Raw genomic sequence first — 17,788 nt, forward strand, 5'->3', positions numbered from 1 at the left:
GGAGACAAACTTAGAGCCTGGATCAGTGTCTGGAACGATGATGTTGTGGCCAATGCAGAGACTGAATTGTGAGAGGCACAGCACAGGCAGCTCAATGGGCCAGGGTTTCAATCTTTCATACTTGATAAAGATGGAGGTAAATGAAGTAGAGGAGTTGTTGTATTGATCAAGGAGAATATCACAATGGTACTTGGCGGATTTGTCCACTGAATATAGATAGAGCTAAAAAATAAGAACGATGAAATAACTTTCATGGAATTATACAATAATTCTCCTTATAGCCAGGGGGAGAAAGAAGAACAGATATGCAGTCAGATTATCGAAAGATGCAAAAGCCAAATGATCAGTTCAGGACCAGAATGTTTTAGTAAGGAATAAGGATTATGATAAAGTGAGGGAATCGTGGATTAGCAAAGAGGTGTTAAATTTAGTCAAAAAGAAAAATGAAGCATACATAAGGTTTAGAATATGAATCAGCTAGGGCAAGCAGTAAAGAAATCAAGCAGGCAGTTAGAAGATCCAAAAGGGCACATAAAGTATTTGGCGAGTAGAAAATCACAAGGGTGTTTATCTGTACATTAAAAACAACAGGGTATCCAGGGAGTAAGTAGGACCACTCAGGATAAAAGAGGGAATTTATGCTTGGAGTCAAAGGATGTAAACGAGGTACCAAATGAGCACTTTGCTGGAGGGGTGGAGGGGGAGAGTGGGAGGGATTCACCAAAGAGAAGGACGTGGAGGACTGTGGATCAACGGGGAATACGAATATGCTAGGGCTGTTTGAGATTAAGAAGGAGGTTGTGTTGAGGCTCTTGAAGATCACTAAGGTGGGTAAAACCCCTTGTCCTAATGGGATCCATCCCTGGCTGTTGAGAGAGGCATTTACGAAGATCTTTGCACCTTCTGTAGCAATAGCTGAGGCCCCAGAGGACTGGAGAGAAGGCAATGATGTTCCTTGGTTTAAGAAGGAAATGATAGGCCAGCAAACTACTGCAAGTCAGTGGAAGGAAATCTGTTGGAAAGGATTCTTCAGGATAGGCTCTACTTGCATTTGGAAGACAGTGGGCTAATTAGGGGCAGTCAGCTTGGGTCTGCTGCAGGTCATGACTTATGAACGACTGAATATTTTGAGGAGGTGACAAAGGTGATCAATGATGGCAGGGCAGTGGATGTTATCTACATGGATTTTAGTACGGCATTTGATAAAGTCCCACATTTTAGGTTGATCCAGACTATTGAAGCCAATGACGAGTCACGTTAACCCCCCTCCGACTCGCAGTCATTTTGTCGCCCCTCCACAAGGGGACCCGGGGTGGAGAGTGCCGCACACGGCTGTGGCAAGCAACAGAAACCTGAGCCGGATCACGGAATCGCCACCTCTGCGGCGAGGAAGAGGCCGCGCCCCTCCTGCGCATGCAGTGTGAGAGGCCGCAGCCCCCGCTCGACCATCCGAAGGGGCCGCTCCCCAAACCCCGGCCACATTCTAGCCCCGCACTCCCGACACCTGGGCACCCGGTACAGAGGAGGGAGAGCCGGGAGGGATGAGGGTATTTCCCTGTCCGTCTGCCCCTGGGCCGTGGGTACAGGCAGCGGGCAGTCGACCGCCCGCCTCTCCTCAGAGAGGGAACACGCGGAGTCCATGGGGACCCCGGAGGCTCTTGGCGAACTCTGGTCGCTGCAGGAGGTTGAGCGCTCCGTTGATAAAGTTGGCGATACATCAACTCGATGATCGCCTGCCTGCAAACATAGGCAGCCCCGCTCTCCCCCTCCACCTCCCTTCCTCTCCCTTCCCCCCCCCCCACTCTCTCACCCTCCTCTCTCTCCCCTTTCCCCCCCTCTTCTCTCACCCCCCCCCTGCCCCGATCCACCCCTCCCCCCCTCCAGCCCACCTCCCCCACTCCCCTCCCCCTCCCTTCCCCCCCCACTCCCCCTCCACCTCCCTTCCCTCCCACTCTCCTCCTCCTCTCTCCCCCTCCACCCCTCTGCCCTCCCTCACCCCTCCCCCTCTCCCCTCCACCATCTCCCTCCCCCTCCTCCCCCCCCTCTGCCCCCCTCCAGCCCACCTCCCCATTCCCCCCTCCCCATCCCTTCCCCCCCACTCCCCCTCTACCTCCCTTCTACCCCCTCTTTCTCCCCCCTCCCCCCATCCACCCCTCAGCCCTCCCTCCACCTCATCCCTCTCCCCCTCTCCCGTCCACCTTCATCTCCCCCCTCCCTCCCCCCCCCCCCCCCCCCCTCCTCCCACTCTCCCCCTCCAGCCCCACCCCCCTCCCGACTCTCACCCTGTGTGTGGGGGTGGTTAGTGTGTGTGTGTGAGACGCCGCTGCCCCCCCCCCCCCCCCTCTGCAACCATGCGTTGAGGGGACGGGATCCAATGGGTCCCCCTTGGTCTAGTTTTACCCATAAAACTGACTTAGTTCCCACAAATATTGTTTCTTTAATTTCAAAGCTGTGATCTCAGTCTTCTCAATAAGCTTACCCTGTACTCATCAATCACCCCACATATAGTAATACATATCCTGAAAGAAGATTTGATGTTGTTATAGCACAAAATGCATCCTACTTCTTAATGCTTCCTTCTCAAATCCTCTCGATCCACTTTTGACCCTGCCTGCAACCTTGGCCTGTAAATGCTGCAACTGGAATCTTGGATCGACTCCCCATTAATTCCACCTACACTTCACTCTGCCTCGGGAAAATGGTCAACATAATCAAGGATCACTCACACCCTGGTCATTTTCTCATCCCCTCTGCCATTAGACAGAAGATACAAATGCTTGAAACCACATACAACGGATTCAAGAACAGCTTCTTCCCCACTATTAAGAGACCCTTGAATGGACCTCTCCATATGTATATAGATGAATTATTGATCTTCCAATCTATCTTGTTACGATCCTCACACTTTTTATGTAATTGTAGCTCTGCATATTCTGCACTCATTTTTATTTTCTCTTTTTCATAACTAATGTACTCCTTTATGATAGGAGTTGCCTGGCTAGCTTGCAAGATAAAGTTTTTAATATTATTTCACTACATGTGACTAATAAACCAATACCAATGAACATGATCCTCAATTTCATTCAGTTTATTTTGTAATATCTAAACTATTTACTTCTATGAATGAAGATACTGCTAAAATCAGTAATTATAGCGGTTATATTTTTTACTTTTGAAGCATCATTCAACGATGCAATTCTTCCATAATTTTGTCATCAGAATCACCAATCGTCCCATAGGTCAAAAACAACCATTGAATCTTCAGACTACAGTTCACTTAATTCAAAGTTCTCATATTAATTTCCAAATTCTTTCATGGCCTCACCACATTACATTTGTATTAAATCCTACATTTTAAGCACAGATTGTTTATTGCTTGAATTCTAGTGCTCTGAATTATGCTTTGTGGTTTCCAGATTATAATCGAGGCTTTTAACCCTACTCTGGTATTGACCCTCTCATCCCATATTGTCAATGTTTTTCTGTTACCTCCACTACTTTTCAATGATGGTATTCATTAGGGGAGCTTCTTTGAATTTAAGATACTGTATAAATGTTTAAATCAATTTACATACTGCCATATTAAATTACTATTTAAACAAGCTCTTTATTAAAGTCTGGTATTCCCTTTTTAGGAACGAACCTCCTGTGGACATAGCACTGGCAGTTCTTCCATGGCCAGTCCAACCACTACTGGACAAAGTGCAGCTCTGCAAGGGGTTAACTGTATGTCAAGAGCACATGCTGGTGGAATGCAGACGATGGCCTCCACCATGCCCACAGTATCTTCAGTTGGTGGGTTGATGGGAACTTTACCAGGAAACCAGCTGGCAGTCAATGGATTTGTGGGAACTCTGAATGGAGTTGTACAGCCCCCAGTGTCAATAACACAAAACCCAAGTACATTGTCACATGCAACTGTACCACCAAATGTAACTTTTCCAATGTCCACCAATCTAACTAACAGGTAATGTCTTTAAAATACTTTTGTGTGACATTTTCAAAGCTGTAATAAAAGCAGAAATTTGTGAAAATATTCAGCAGATCAGGCAATCAATGCAAAGAGGAATAAACATTTTATCAGAACTATAGAACTCGATGAAATCTGGTTTACTCAGTTCTTAGTTGCTGCCATATTGGCAGGCTTTCTGGACTATTGCACATTATTCCAATGAATATTCCAAATACATTTAATTTGCCTTTTTTGAGGCTTTACACAGTAATATGATACCTTTTCTGATGAATGTGGTATGTTTAAAGGGAAGCTGGCAAAGATAATCTGGCATGTCTCAAGCAAGCATGGAAAGGCCCTGCTTAATTTCAAGGGAGATCAGCAAACAAAACCAGGGAAGTTTAAAGGGAATGTGGGAAATAGTGTCCCATTAGGTTTAAAGGGAGCATGGGAACTAGTGCTCAAGGGAATTTAAAGGGAATATGAAGTCCCAGGGAGTATAAAGCGGATTTGGGAACTTCAGCCTAGTGAGTTTCAAGGGACGTTGGGAAGTGGGACTGCAACAAGTTTAAAGGGAGTGTGGGATGGGGTCCTGGTACGTTTTAATGGCGCACAATAGGGCCAGATACCAAACCTTTTGGATTTCTGAACAAAGATGATGGATTATTAGTTTGATTGCAATTATGGTTCTGATAAAAAGTCCTCAACCTAAATCGTTAACATTGAAGTGGTCTGACCTACTAAATATTTCCTTTATAAAATTTCAGATTTTCAGAATCTGCAGTTTTACTTGCTTTTCATTTTTGATACCTTTTGGTCAGTAAACTCAACACCGAGTTAATCTGATGTTTTATTATGAATTTTCAATATTGTCCACATTTTTCTTGTAATATTTCATATATTTTCTAATGAAAGGGAAGGAGACCATTTGGCCCGTCAAATCTATGCAATCAATTCACAGATCGTCTCCATCAGTTCCATTCCATTTATTTTTCCAATAATTTATTCTCTGTTACCTATTATCTCAAGGAAAACATGATTTAAAATATGTGTTTATGGATATAGTAATTGATCTCTAATGCTATTGCTCAGCAGAAAACAAGAATGCAGGATTTCAGCCAAATCCGAGCAGAAGATAATTAAAAAAAGATTTCTGCAGCACCTTGGAAGTGGAAGGTGCAGAGAGATATGGGTCTAATATGGTTAGCAGAGAGTGGATCAGTCAGGAAGGACCGATTTCTGTGCTGTATCTTTCTGTGATATATATATATATATATATTATGAATCAATTTTGTATTTTGTTTTTATCAGTCTTTGGTGAGCCATCATTCATTAGACTATAGAACTGGATGTATCATGGAGGATTTCATCTGCGGAAATCATAGGTCTGAAGAAGGGTCTCGACCTGAAACGTCACCCATTTCTTCTCGCCAGAGATGCTGTCTGTCCCACTGAGTTACTCCAGCTTTTTGTGTCTATCTTCGGCCTAATGTGATTAATATGAGCCATCATGTATGCATTTTCTTGTGCGTTGCTCATCTTAATCGCCAAGTAATAAACATTCCATAATATTCTCCATAATAATCCAGAAGATTGGCATTCACTGGTTGGCAGAAAGTTAAGGCCTTGTGGCAGCCCAAAGGCCACTTTGGAGCTGATTGAGTGCTCCCACAAGGGGGGCATCAGTATCCTGAACCGACTCACTTGGTGACTTCTCGGAAATGAATAGACCATTGCGGATGATCTCAACACTCTTACCTCTCCGTTTTCCAGATGTAGACTACAGTTAGTTGGCACACCCCGATCATGAATTGAGGAATGCAGTTGAATAGAGGGATCTAGGAATAACTGTGCACAGTTCCCTGAAGGTGGAATCTCATGTAGATAGGGTGGTAAAGAAAGCTTTTGGTGTGCTGGCCTTTATAAATCAGAGCATTGAGTATAGAAGTTGGGATGTAATGTTAAAATTGTACAAGGCATTGGTGAGGCCAATTCTGGAGTATGGTGTACAATTTTGGTCGCCTAATTATAGGAAGGATGTCAACAAAATAGAGAGAGTACAGTGAAGATTTACTAGAATGCTGCCTGGGTTTCAGCAACTAAGTTACAGAGAAAGGTTGAACAAGTTAGGGCTTTATTCTTTGGAGTGCAGAAGGTTAAGGGGGGACTTGATAGAGGTCTTTAAAATGATGAGAGGGATAGACAGAGTTGACGTGGATAAGCTTTTCCCACTGAGAGAAGGGAAGATTCAAACAAGGGGACATGACTTCAGAATTAAGGGACAGAAGTTTAGGGGTAACATGAGGGGGAACTTCTTTACTCAGAGAGTGGTGGCTGTGTGGAATGAGCTTCCAGTGAAGGTGGTGGAGGCAGGTTCGTTTTTATCAATTAAAAATAAATTGGATAGTTATATGGACGGGAAAGGAATGGAGGGTTATGGTTTGAGTGCAGGTAGACGGGACTAGGGGAGAATAAGTGTTCGGCACGGACTAGAAGGGCCGAGATGGCCTGTTTCCGTGCTGTAATTGTTATATTGTTATAAATGCCCTGGTCCCTGCTATCTTAACTCTTTTTTTCTGAATTGATTCCATTAGTGCACAACACCATTCACAAAGAGGTAGCATGAATGTGATGGGGAAGGATGTGTGCCAGTGCTTCTGCAGAAGTGCAATGACTTCCCATTTGCCATTTACACTGCTGGTGCAGGAAAGCAACCTGTCCATGTGTGTCATCTCTGTACGTGCAAACTACCTGCTCATGTACAGAATCCCATGTCTCCTGTAGACCCATGAGATGCTCATGACAAGCAACCCTTTGTCCATTGAGAACAGCAGTCTATTCATGCATGGTCACCTCATTGACTAAAGATCACAGAACAGTACAGTACAGGAACGGGCCCTTCGCCCCACAGTGTATGCCTAGTTGAACTGATCTCATCTGCCTTTACATGATCCATATCCCTCTATTTCCTGCACTTCCATGTGCTTATCTAAAAACCTCTTAAATGCCACTATTATCAATGGCCCCACCACCACTCCTGGCAAAGTGTACCAGGCCCCCACCACCCTTCGAGTAAAAAAAGAACTTGCCCCGCATGTCTCAATTAAACTTCCTCTCCTTATAGCCACAGTGCCCTCCATAAGGTTTGGGACAAAGACCCATCATTTATTTATTTGCCTGTATACTCCATAATTTGAGATTTGTAATAGAAAAATATCACATGTGGTTAAAGTGCACATTGTCAGATTTTAATAAAGGCCATTTTTATACATCTTTGTTTCACCATGTAGAAATTACAGCAGTGTTTATGCATAGTTCCCCCCCCCCCCCCCCCCCCCCCCATTTCAGGGCACCATAATGTTTGGGACACATGGCTTCACAGGTTTTTGTAATTGCTCAGGTGTGTTTGATTGACTCCTTAATGCAGGTATAAGAGAGCTCTCAGCACCTAGTCTTTCCTCCAGTCTTTCCATCACCTTTGGACACTTTTATTGCTGTTTTTTTGTCAATATGAGGACCAAAGTCGTGCCAATGAAAGTTAAATAAGCCATTATGAGATTGAGAAACAAGAATAAAACTGTTAGAGACATCAGCCAAATCTTAGGCTTACCAAAATCAACTGTTTGGAACATCATTAAGAAGAAAGAGAACACTGGTGAGCTTACTAATCGCCACGGGACTGACAGGCCAAGGAAGACCTCCACAGCTGATGACAGAAGAATTCTCTCTATAATAAAGAATAATCCCCAAACACCTGGCCGACAGATCAGAAACATTCTTCAGGAGTCACGTGTGGATTTGTCAATGACCACTGTCCGCAGAAGACTTCATGGACAGAAATACAGAGGCTACACTGCAAGATGCAAACCACTGGTTAGCCCCAAAAATAGGATGGCCAGGTTAGTTTGTCAAGAAGTACTTAAAAGATCAACCACAGTTCTGAAAAAACGTCTTGTGGACAGATGAGATGAAGATTAACTTATATCAGAGTGATGGCAAGTCTGCTCAAGTTCAAATGCCTCAAAACATATTGCCCGGCGGTTCATTCTACAGCAAGACAATGATCCCAAACCTACTGCTACGTTTTTCAAAGCTAAACAATAGTCAATTCTTGAGTGGCCAAGTTAATCACCTGATCTGAAGCCAATTGAGCAGGTCTTTTATATGCTGAAGAGAAAACTGAAGGGGACCAGCCCCCAAAACAAGCATAAGCTAAAGATGGCTGCAATACAGGTCTGGCAGAGCATCATCAGAGAAGACACCCAGCAATTGGTGATGTCCATGAATCGCAGACTTCAAGCAGTCATTGCTTGCAAATGATATGCAACAAAATACTAAACATGACTACTTTCATTTACATGACATTGCTGTGTCCCAAACATTATGGTGCCCTGAAATAGGGGGACTATGTATAAACACTGCTGTAATTTCTACATGGTGAAACAAAAATGTATGAAAATGGCCTTTATTAAAGTGTGACAATGTGCACTTTAACCACATGGTATTTTTTTTCTATTACAAATTTCAAATTGTGGAGTAGAGGCAAATAAATAAATGATGGGTCTTTGTCCCAAACATTATGGAGAGCACTGTTTGCCCTCTGGCGTTAAACATTTCCACCCTGAGGAAAAAGGTTCTGACTGTCTACCCTATTTATGCCTCTCATATATGCCTCTGATATACTTTTATCCTCTACCTTCAACTTCTGACGTTCCAGAGAAACCAATCCAAAAAAAACAGCTAATTTTCTTGCAAGTTTTTCTTTGCCTGGTGTGCACTTTCAGTGTCACATTAAGTGCTCCCAGGTGATGTTTTCATGTTCCTTCCGAACTTTAAGTTTGTATCATGCAACAGATTTCTGGACTCTAGCTACAACATGACATTGTGATATCTGTAGCCTCTAGCCACAGCAACTATCACATGAATCATTGTGATTGGTCATTTATACTTGGCATGGAGGTACACATGACATCCAGTGTCCAGGACCAGGTCTCTTGATTCTTGACAATTGACAATGAGAACTCTGACAGGGTCAGTAGTTTTGTCATGTCCTGCATTTGGTGAGACAAACCTGGCAGCCCACAAACCATTTGCATCAGAGTTCAGAATCGGTATGAAAGCATCCCTTAGTGCATTACAGATGCATAGACAAACCCTCCAGTGAGCCCACACACAAGATTCCCTGAGACTCATGCCACACTGCAGCCTTTATGCCCTGTGTATTGCTCTATGATGAGCCTGAACCTGTTGTCATCTGCCATAGTTCAATGGTCCTGATGCCTCCACCCCCAACTCCAGCATAAGTAATATCTCCTGTCGCCTTTCTTCTGGTCCAGGATGCCTATTTTCCTTTTAGAAGACTTGGTGCACCTGCTCTCTCTGCACCGGCCTCTCCTTGTCGCTCTCATGCAGTGAAGCCATAAATGAGCATTGCTTTATTCTAGCTATCTTTTAAGGTTGTCACTTCTGTCATCAATGAACATCCAAGAGTTTCTAGCAAATCTAAATTGAGTGTAATTATGCAAGGTCCATTTCTACACAGTTCTGGCCGTAAACCATCAGAATTTGAGTATTTGTGTGCAAAAAGGACTGAAATCCAATTTCCTGGCAGTTATCTTAAGGTTGGAACAGTGTGAACCCAGTTGCTTTCTTCAAACTACCATCCAGTGGTTGGATTGCGCAATTGCATTGGTCAATTCCTATATTACACAATGACTGACACATAAGTATGCCACTGGAACTTAAGATGACAAATATCAGTACAAAACTAATCTTTCATCTATTTTGAAACAGCTATGCATTGGGCACTGATTTAACTGCCATTTGCGATAGGTGAAACAAATCATTTTTAATCTATTAGGCTTGGCTCCTAATACCACTTATTGTTTAGCAGCTTGTGCTTATGCAGTTGTTATAAGATATTTTCATGCTTGAGATGGAGAAATCCTAAGAGTTATTTCAGGGCTGATTTCTTTTAAAGTTGCTTAGAAATTATTATAAGCTGTAATGTATTGTCTGCCCAATATCTGAAGATCACACACCCTTGATCATTAATAACTACATGGTGAACAGTCCTCTGCATTTCATTAACACAAAGGGAATGAAAACTTGGTTAAATCTACCCAGACTGCTCAAGCAATTTAGTGCATTTGGATAAAAATATAAAACCATAATATTGTTTGAATGGAAGTAGAGAATGCTACTGTACAGTGGGATTTAGGAGTTCCTGTACATTAAACAGAGTTCACAAGCGGACGCAGCTAGTACTAAGTTAGTCAAGTCTAGGACTTTATTCCTTGCCGCGCAGGAGGATGAGGGGTGATCTTATAGATGTACAAAATCATGAGAGGAATAGATTGGGTAGGTGCACAGAGTCTCTTGCCCAGAGTAGGGGAATCAAGAACCAGAGAACATAGGTTTAAGGTGAGGGGAAAATATTTAATAGGAACCTGAGGGGCAACTTTTTCACGTAAAGGGTGGTAGGTATATTGAACAAGGTAGTTGAGGCAGGTAGACACAAAATGCTGGAGCAACTCAGCATGACAGGCAGCATCTCTGGAGAGAAGGAATGGGTGGCATTTCAGGTCAAGACTCTTCAGGGGACTGGCGGGACAGAGATAGAATGTAGTCGGAGGCAGTAAGACTGGTGGGAGAACTGGGAAGGGGAGTGGATGAAGAGAAAGGGAAAGCAAGGGCTATTTGAAGTTAGAGGTCAATGTTACCACTGGGGTGTAAGCTACCCAAATGAAATTTGAGGTGCTGTTCCTCAATTTGCGCTGTGCCTCACTCTGACAATGGAGGAGGCCCAGGACAGAAAGGTCAGTGTGGGAATGGGAGGGGGAGTTAAAGTGCTGAGCAACTGGGAGATCAGGTAGGTTAAGGCGGACTGAGTGGAGGTGTTCAGCAAAATGATCGCCGAGCCTGCGCTTGGTCTCGCCGATGTACAGAAGTTGACACCTGGAACAGCGGATACAGTAGATGAGGTTGGAGGAGGTGCAAGTGAGCCTCTGCCTCACCAGGAAAGAATGTCGGGATCCTTGGATGGAGTATAAGGGGGAGGTGTTGCACCTCCTAGGAGCGAAGGGAACGGTCTCTGCGGAAAGCAGAAAGGGGTGGAGATGGGAAGATGTGGCCAGTTGTGGGATCCCGTCGGAGGTGGCAAAAATGTTGGAGGATTATATGTTGTATGCGACAACTGATGGGGTGGAAGGTAAGGAAAAAGGGGGATTCTGTCCTCGTTATGAATGGAGGAGGGGGAGCAAGAGCGGAGCTGCAGGATATCGAGGAGAGTCTTTCCTGCACAGTAGGTGAGGCAGGGACTGTTGCAACATTTAAGAAACATTTAGACAGGTACATGGATAGGACAGGTTAGAGGGATATCGGCCAAATACAGACAGGTGGGACTAGTGTAGAAGGGACATATTGGGCAAGTTGGATCAAAGGGCCTGTTTCCAAGCTGTAAGACTCTATGACTCTAAGTGAAGCTGGCCTTTATGTAAGGAGTGTGTAGTTAAAATATAGGGTAACTCGAGCATACCTGAAATGCTTCATACAATTTTGATTACTTGTCAAGGAGTGATATACTTGCATAAGAGCAAGTTCAGGGAAGATTCGTTTAATTCTTGGAAGAATGAGTTGTCTTTTGAGGAACAATTGAGCAAGTTGGTCCCTTGCACATTGATATTTAAATCACTGGGGGATTATATGTTGAACCATGTAAGATTCTGCTTTCTCCTGCTATTCCCTTATCATGTATCTGTACACTGTGAATGGCTCGATTGTAATCATGTATTATCTATCCGCTGACCTGTTAGCACACAACAAAAGCTTTTCACTGTACCTCAGTACATGTGACAACAAACTAAGCTGAAACTGATGTAGAAGACAATTAATAAAATTTTAAATGACCAGAAGAAGAGACAATAAACAGAATACTGAAATGTCTTTGTATTTTAATATGTGTATCTCTAGCATGAAGTATACTATATCTGCAAAATATTTTTATTTTATAGCATGCCAGGATTGAGCTTACTTTCGGAGCAACAGAGACAACTGCTACTGCAACAACAGCTTCAGCAATTGTTACCATCCCAGCAACTCACTCCAGTAAGGTTATTATTTTATCACATAAAACAGATGAATACATTGGCTTATACGTTAGCTTGCTCCGTTACAAGAATCATAGAAAATGTGTAAGACAAGGGGAAGCAATTAAGGCAGCTTGGTCCAGCTAGTCAAGGATGAGATTTCCACCCTCCCCCAAATAGCCCACCTCTTGTCTGTAGTCCTGAGTGCTGTCAAAGTATATATCCAGCATTTAAATATAATAAAGGCATCTCTAACACTATTGGATGGAAGACCAGTAGATCACTTCGTCCCTCTAGGCCCCTTGTGATTTTGCACACCTCAATTAAGTCTTGCCTCTATCTCCTCTGTTCCAAAATCCATGCCTATTCAACCATTCCTCAAAGTTAAAATGTTTCATTTCTGACAACAGGATGTTGTGCTGGTTAAATTGCAATACCAGCAATCAAGAGTACTGAACAATTGATGGAGAGTCATGAGTTTGAATTTCATCAAGGCAGCTTGGAAATTTAAATTTAAGCAAACTGAATAAAACTGAATTTTAAAAAAACTGATTATTAATGGCATTCATAGAATTGCCATTTTATTGCAAAAATCCATCTGGTTACCTAATGACCTTCAAAGAAGAAAATGTCATCTTTCCCAGGTCTAATCCATTATGACTGTACTCCTACCAATGTGCGTGACTTTTAACTATCTCCTCAGATTAACTTTAATTAGTAATGGAAGGTAGGTGCTATCTTTGCCAACAATCACCATGTTGCATGGTGCAATTTTAAAAATCTACTTCTCCACCATCATTGCTGCAATCTCTTCTTTCCTGTAATGTGGTCACCTGAAATACATGTAAAACCAAAGTTGCATTCTCATGATGATGTCTACACCCAGCAAATACTATCTCAGTTAATAAAGCAAAGGATCTCCTATCCCTTTTTGGCGGCCTTGTTGACCTATCCTGAAGTTCTCTGCATCTCTTAAAGGATGTGTGGTTATATGCAACAAGGTTCCTTCACAGCCCTCAATATCCCTCAATGGGACATGCCTTCTTAAAACGCCTCTCGTATCAGTACTATGACCTGAACATGGACTAAAGATTTAAGATGTTCTCGAGAGTCACTTGTGGGTTAAGTGGGGAAGAAGTTTGTAAATAAAGTATAATCAAGAAAATCTGAGTTTTATCCACTTTGGAAGGAACAATGAAAAACCAAATTGCTCGTTAAACAGAGTACCTTTGTGGTTTAAAGGAATTTCAGGGTCAAAGTACATGAAACGCAAATAGGCACGATACACAACAGTTAGCTTATAACAGCAGATCATTAGTTTTTGACTCCATTTCTAAGGAAGGATTTGTTGACATAGGAGGCCGTGTGAAGAAGTTTTCACTGAAAGAATGCTTCACCCAGTTGGAATATCTAAAATAGGGAGACATAATTTCAAACAGGTATTGCCCATATAACCTGCAATAGGGGAGAATTATTTTCAAGGGTCATTCATATAACCATATAACAATTACAGCACGGAAACAGGCCATCTCGGCCCTACAAGTCCGTGCCAAACAATTATTTTCCCCTAGTTTGGTAAATTCATCCTGCAATTCTTTACCCGATAGTGCTGTGAAAGTGAATTAATTGAATATTATAGGCAGAGATTAATTGACTGTAAGGTCGCAAAATGTAATGGGAGAGTGGGAATGGCATTTTTGGATCTGCTGTGATCTTCATAAGTCATAGGAGCAGAATTAGACCATTCAGTCCAGTGAGTCCCCTCTGCCATTCATTCATGGATTAGCTATCTATCTATCCCTCAACCCCATTCTCCTGCCTTCTCCCTGTAACCTTTGGCAACCTTACTAATCTAGAACCTGTCACTCTCCACTTTAAAAATACCCAATAACTTGGCCACCAGAATCTTATTGAATAGCAGAGCTAGCTCAAAAGGCCAATGAGCCTACATGTTGTGTTCTTGTCAACCTGTCGCTCAGCAATGATTCAAGTGCCCTGACATTACTCGTTCTCTTACATTAATTAAATTTGCTTGTTTTGATTCATGTATTGGAACTGAAATCTTAAAGAGGATTTGTTGTCTATATGCAGTTAATTTGAAAATGTAATTTGTTTTATGTCTTTAAATTCAGGAACAACATCAGGCTCTATTTTATCAAATAATGCATCAACAGCACCACCATCATCAGCATGAGTTGCAGCAGCTCCAGATCACTGGGACAACACACATTCCTATGAATAACCTACTGGCAAGTGCCCAGACACAGCCACTTCACTCAGCACCTCCTAACCCCTTCATGTCCATTCATAGTGAAGCTTCCACACCAAAAGTTACAGTAAGTGTAACAGTTCAGGACAAAAGTTATTTTATCTTTCTAGATTTAATTGGATCATCTTTCAAAGTTAAAATTGAACACAATCTAATATTAAATGACTTGTTTCAAACACGTTCCTGCATTTAATGCAAATTGGTTTCAAAAAATCGTTTTGAAATACAGTCTATTTTTGAAATACAAATGCTTAGTTACAGAATATTTAAAATACATTGGATTATTTGAAAAAGTAAAGGAATTTTGAACAAGGAGAAGAAACACTGAATTTAAGTTTTGTGGAATAATTTTAACATTTATTTTCTTTCTCTCCAGAGGCTCAATGAGAAAGGTAGCCCTGTCACACAAGAGAAAAGTTGACACAGGACTTTCAAATTCCAGAACGTGTTGTGTTGTAGCAGCCCAACCAGCTGCATAAAGGATGAATCTTACTCAGCTTCAAGTGGGAATTATTGTGGCAAATACACTGGTCTTGTCACGTGTCATTTACTAGTTTTGCAGCTTGATTGCACTAATATAAAACTTAGCAACATTTGGCATTGAGAATTCTGAAAAATAAATTCATCAGTAAAACTTGAATCAATTCGCTCGTATTGGTGTGTTTTTATGCCAGTGTAATTATGATTTTTAAATCCAAAATTAAATCTTTTAAATGACAAATGCAAGTTGCATTGCAAAAAAATGACAAAGTAATTATTCCTGGTCCTGCAAATGTAATGGACAGGTCTTGGGATTTGCATTACCCAAGCTTTACGTTGCATGTATTTTGTGTTGTGCTCTGTCCCTTTGCTGTGAATGTTTCCAGGACCACTTCAAGCATGGGTACTCAGTTGTAGTGCAATAGGCTTCTGAGCTTTTTGGTCGCTGGGGGACCAGATCACTCTATAAAAGAGGAAGAAATGGATTAGCCTGCTGCTGGGCAAAGTTCCTTTGAGAGATGTGTTGGCTGTCAGCCTAACCAAGTGCCTGTTGTGAAGTCCATTGTGAACTAGCTATGGACAGCTGAGTATGCTCTCAATCACAATTCCTGTTACAACAGCAGGAATTTTCCTTCATGGAAGGAATTCCCAGCTCTCCATGTCCAAACCAATCCCCTCCACATAAACGTATAGTTGGTTATGATTCGTCTCGAGGTTGAATGTTGCACAGTTTTGTAAATATGCTTTGTGAATTTCTTTAATTCTTGGCAAATTGAAATAAAACATCAATATTTTGGTTTGTAATATTTCTAATTAGCAGTTATGCAGTTGAGTGGGAAAGTATCATTTTATTAATTTATTTTTATACATGCAGGGGAATTTTAGAAAAAGCGTTCAGACCAACTGGATTTTGTAGATATTGACAAATAAATCAGTGTGGTTCATTTTAGATTCTTACTTTCCACCCGCTGATTGTTCTTTAACAAACTTTGTACAGATTTTGAAGAAATTTTGCTGTAGTGTTTATTTTGCTTAGTTGTAAAATATCAAATGTATTAAAGAATGATATAAAAAGTTGTCTCAATGATTGTTAGTAATGTTTGTACTAATGAGAGGCATTACTGGTTTGCTAATAATTGAGGGGCTTAAACCATTATTACAAATTAGGTGTTATGGAAAATGTTCCCAATGACTTCTTTACTGCCTCCTGTGGCCTACAACAAAAATGAGTTGACATTTTATTTATTGTTGCTTAAATAATGGTGGTGTATAAATATTTTCTGAGTGGTTTTTGGATTCCAAAGAGATTCTACTTGTGTTAACAGTTTTTGTATGTTCAGCTTTTCAGCTGATCTATTGTACATGAAAAATTAAGTTATCTCAAAATTAATTCTCTGCATATAAAAGTAAAATTAAATTTTTAACATATTTTAAAGTAAAAGGTTCATTATTTTGCACACCACATCTCGAATACATGAAGCACGAGTTGGCTATAAATTGGGCCTGGTCCACCATTCAATAATGAAAGGGCCTCACTTTTGTTCACCTGCCTATTTCCCATAATCTGACAAAGAACTTTGAAGATATTCAACGATTCAGTTTCCATCGCTCCCTGGGGTGGAGAATTTCAAATTTTACAATTGTCAACATTTCCAATTTTATATAAAAATTATTCATATCTTAAATAGGTTTCCCTTTATTCTGAAATGATACCTTATATTCATGAATCTCCCACAAGAGGAACCATCCTCTCAGTGCTTATTTTGCTGCTGGATACCATCGGTATAAATCTATTTCCATTTTGGTGATGAAATAAAAAGCAGTGGTTTGCAATCTCAGTTACATAATACATTTATGATGCTCCCAAAGATTAACACTGAGTTAAATTTAGTTAGAAAATACACAAAAAGTGAAAATATTAAGAGCCTTGGCGTGCTACTTGACCCTACGATAGAGCTGCCAGTAGATCCCGAAATTTCATAGGGCCGCCCCATCTTGTTAAATGTAATGGCATTTGATATTATTATCAAGCATTTATATGCAGGACCAAGGAAGCAATTTTTACCAGAGCTAAAAGAATAGGGCTTTCATTCAATATGTTTGGAACCACTGGCTTAAAAAGTATAAAACAATCTTCTATGCATGACGTTTTGCACTGTGCAGTAGCTTTGGTTCATCTTAAGCCCCCTTTTTTTGTTGCTTTTTTTGCCTTTTAAGAACATTTCTTTCAATGCACATGTATTATGTTCAGAGCCCAGTTAATTTTGCTAATTTCTCTTAAATATTTGTTTAAGCTAAGAATCAAGATTTTAAAAACAATTCAGTTCAGTTTATTGTCATGTGTATTGAGGTACAGTGAAAATATGTTGTTGTGTGCTACCCAGACAGCAGAAAGCCTATACATGATTACACTTGAGCCATTTACAGTGTATAGATAAGGGATTCATGTTTACTGCAAGGTAAATCCAGCAAAGTCCGATCGAGGATCGTCCAAGGGTTACCAAAAATCGTAGTTCAGCACTGCTCTCTGGTTGTGGTAGGATGATTCAGTTGCCTGATAACAGCTGGGAAGAAACTGTCCCTGCATCTGGAAGAGTGCGTTTTCACACCAATACCTTTTGCCTGATTGGAGAGGGGAGAAGAGGAAGTGGCCAGGGCGAGACTCATCCTTGAGGCAGCACAAAGTATAAATAGAATCAATAGAAGGGAGGTTGGTTGTGTGATGGTCTGGCTGTATCCATAATTTGCTGCAATTTCTTGTGGTCGTGGATGAAGCTGTTCCTAAACCAAGCTGAGATGCACCTTGATAAATTATTTCTACGGTGCATCTGTAGAAGTCGGTGAGAGTTGGAGGGAACATGACGAACCTCCTAAGCCTTCTATGGAAGTAGAGGAGTTGGTGTAATTTCCTGGTCGTTGCTTCAATATGGGTGGTCCAGGAGAAGTTGTTGGTGATATTGACTCCTAGGAATTTGACGTTTTCAGCCATCTCTACTTCGG

At 41.5% G+C, this 17,788-nt stretch overlaps 1 protein-coding gene across 10 annotated transcripts in view; it reads left to right on the plus strand.

Moving 5' to 3' along the window:
- Positions 1 to 14,843, plus strand: part of mllt10 (MLLT10 histone lysine methyltransferase DOT1L cofactor) — a 254,428-nt gene extending 239,585 nt beyond the window's left edge. For 9 of the 10 annotated variants that reach the window (XM_033015430.1, XM_033015441.1, XM_033015428.1 and 6 more), the window contains 4 exons: positions 3,636 to 3,967; positions 11,965 to 12,058; positions 14,172 to 14,375; positions 14,685 to 14,729. In XM_033015430.1, the coding sequence (XP_032871321.1) occupies positions 3,636 to 3,967; positions 11,965 to 12,058; positions 14,172 to 14,375; positions 14,685 to 14,729 (675 nt within the window). Of the gene's footprint in view, positions 1 to 3,635; positions 3,968 to 11,964; positions 12,059 to 14,171; positions 14,376 to 14,684 lie in introns of all 10 variants that reach the window. The other variant, XM_033015422.1, reaches the window with a different exon arrangement.
- The last annotated feature ends 2,945 nt before the right edge of the window (positions 14,844 to 17,788 follow it).

The sequence above is a fragment of the Amblyraja radiata genome, chromosome 2 (genome assembly GCF_010909765.2).
Source record: "Amblyraja radiata isolate CabotCenter1 chromosome 2, sAmbRad1.1.pri, whole genome shotgun sequence".
NCBI lineage: Eukaryota > Metazoa > Chordata > Chondrichthyes > Rajiformes > Rajidae > Amblyraja > Amblyraja radiata.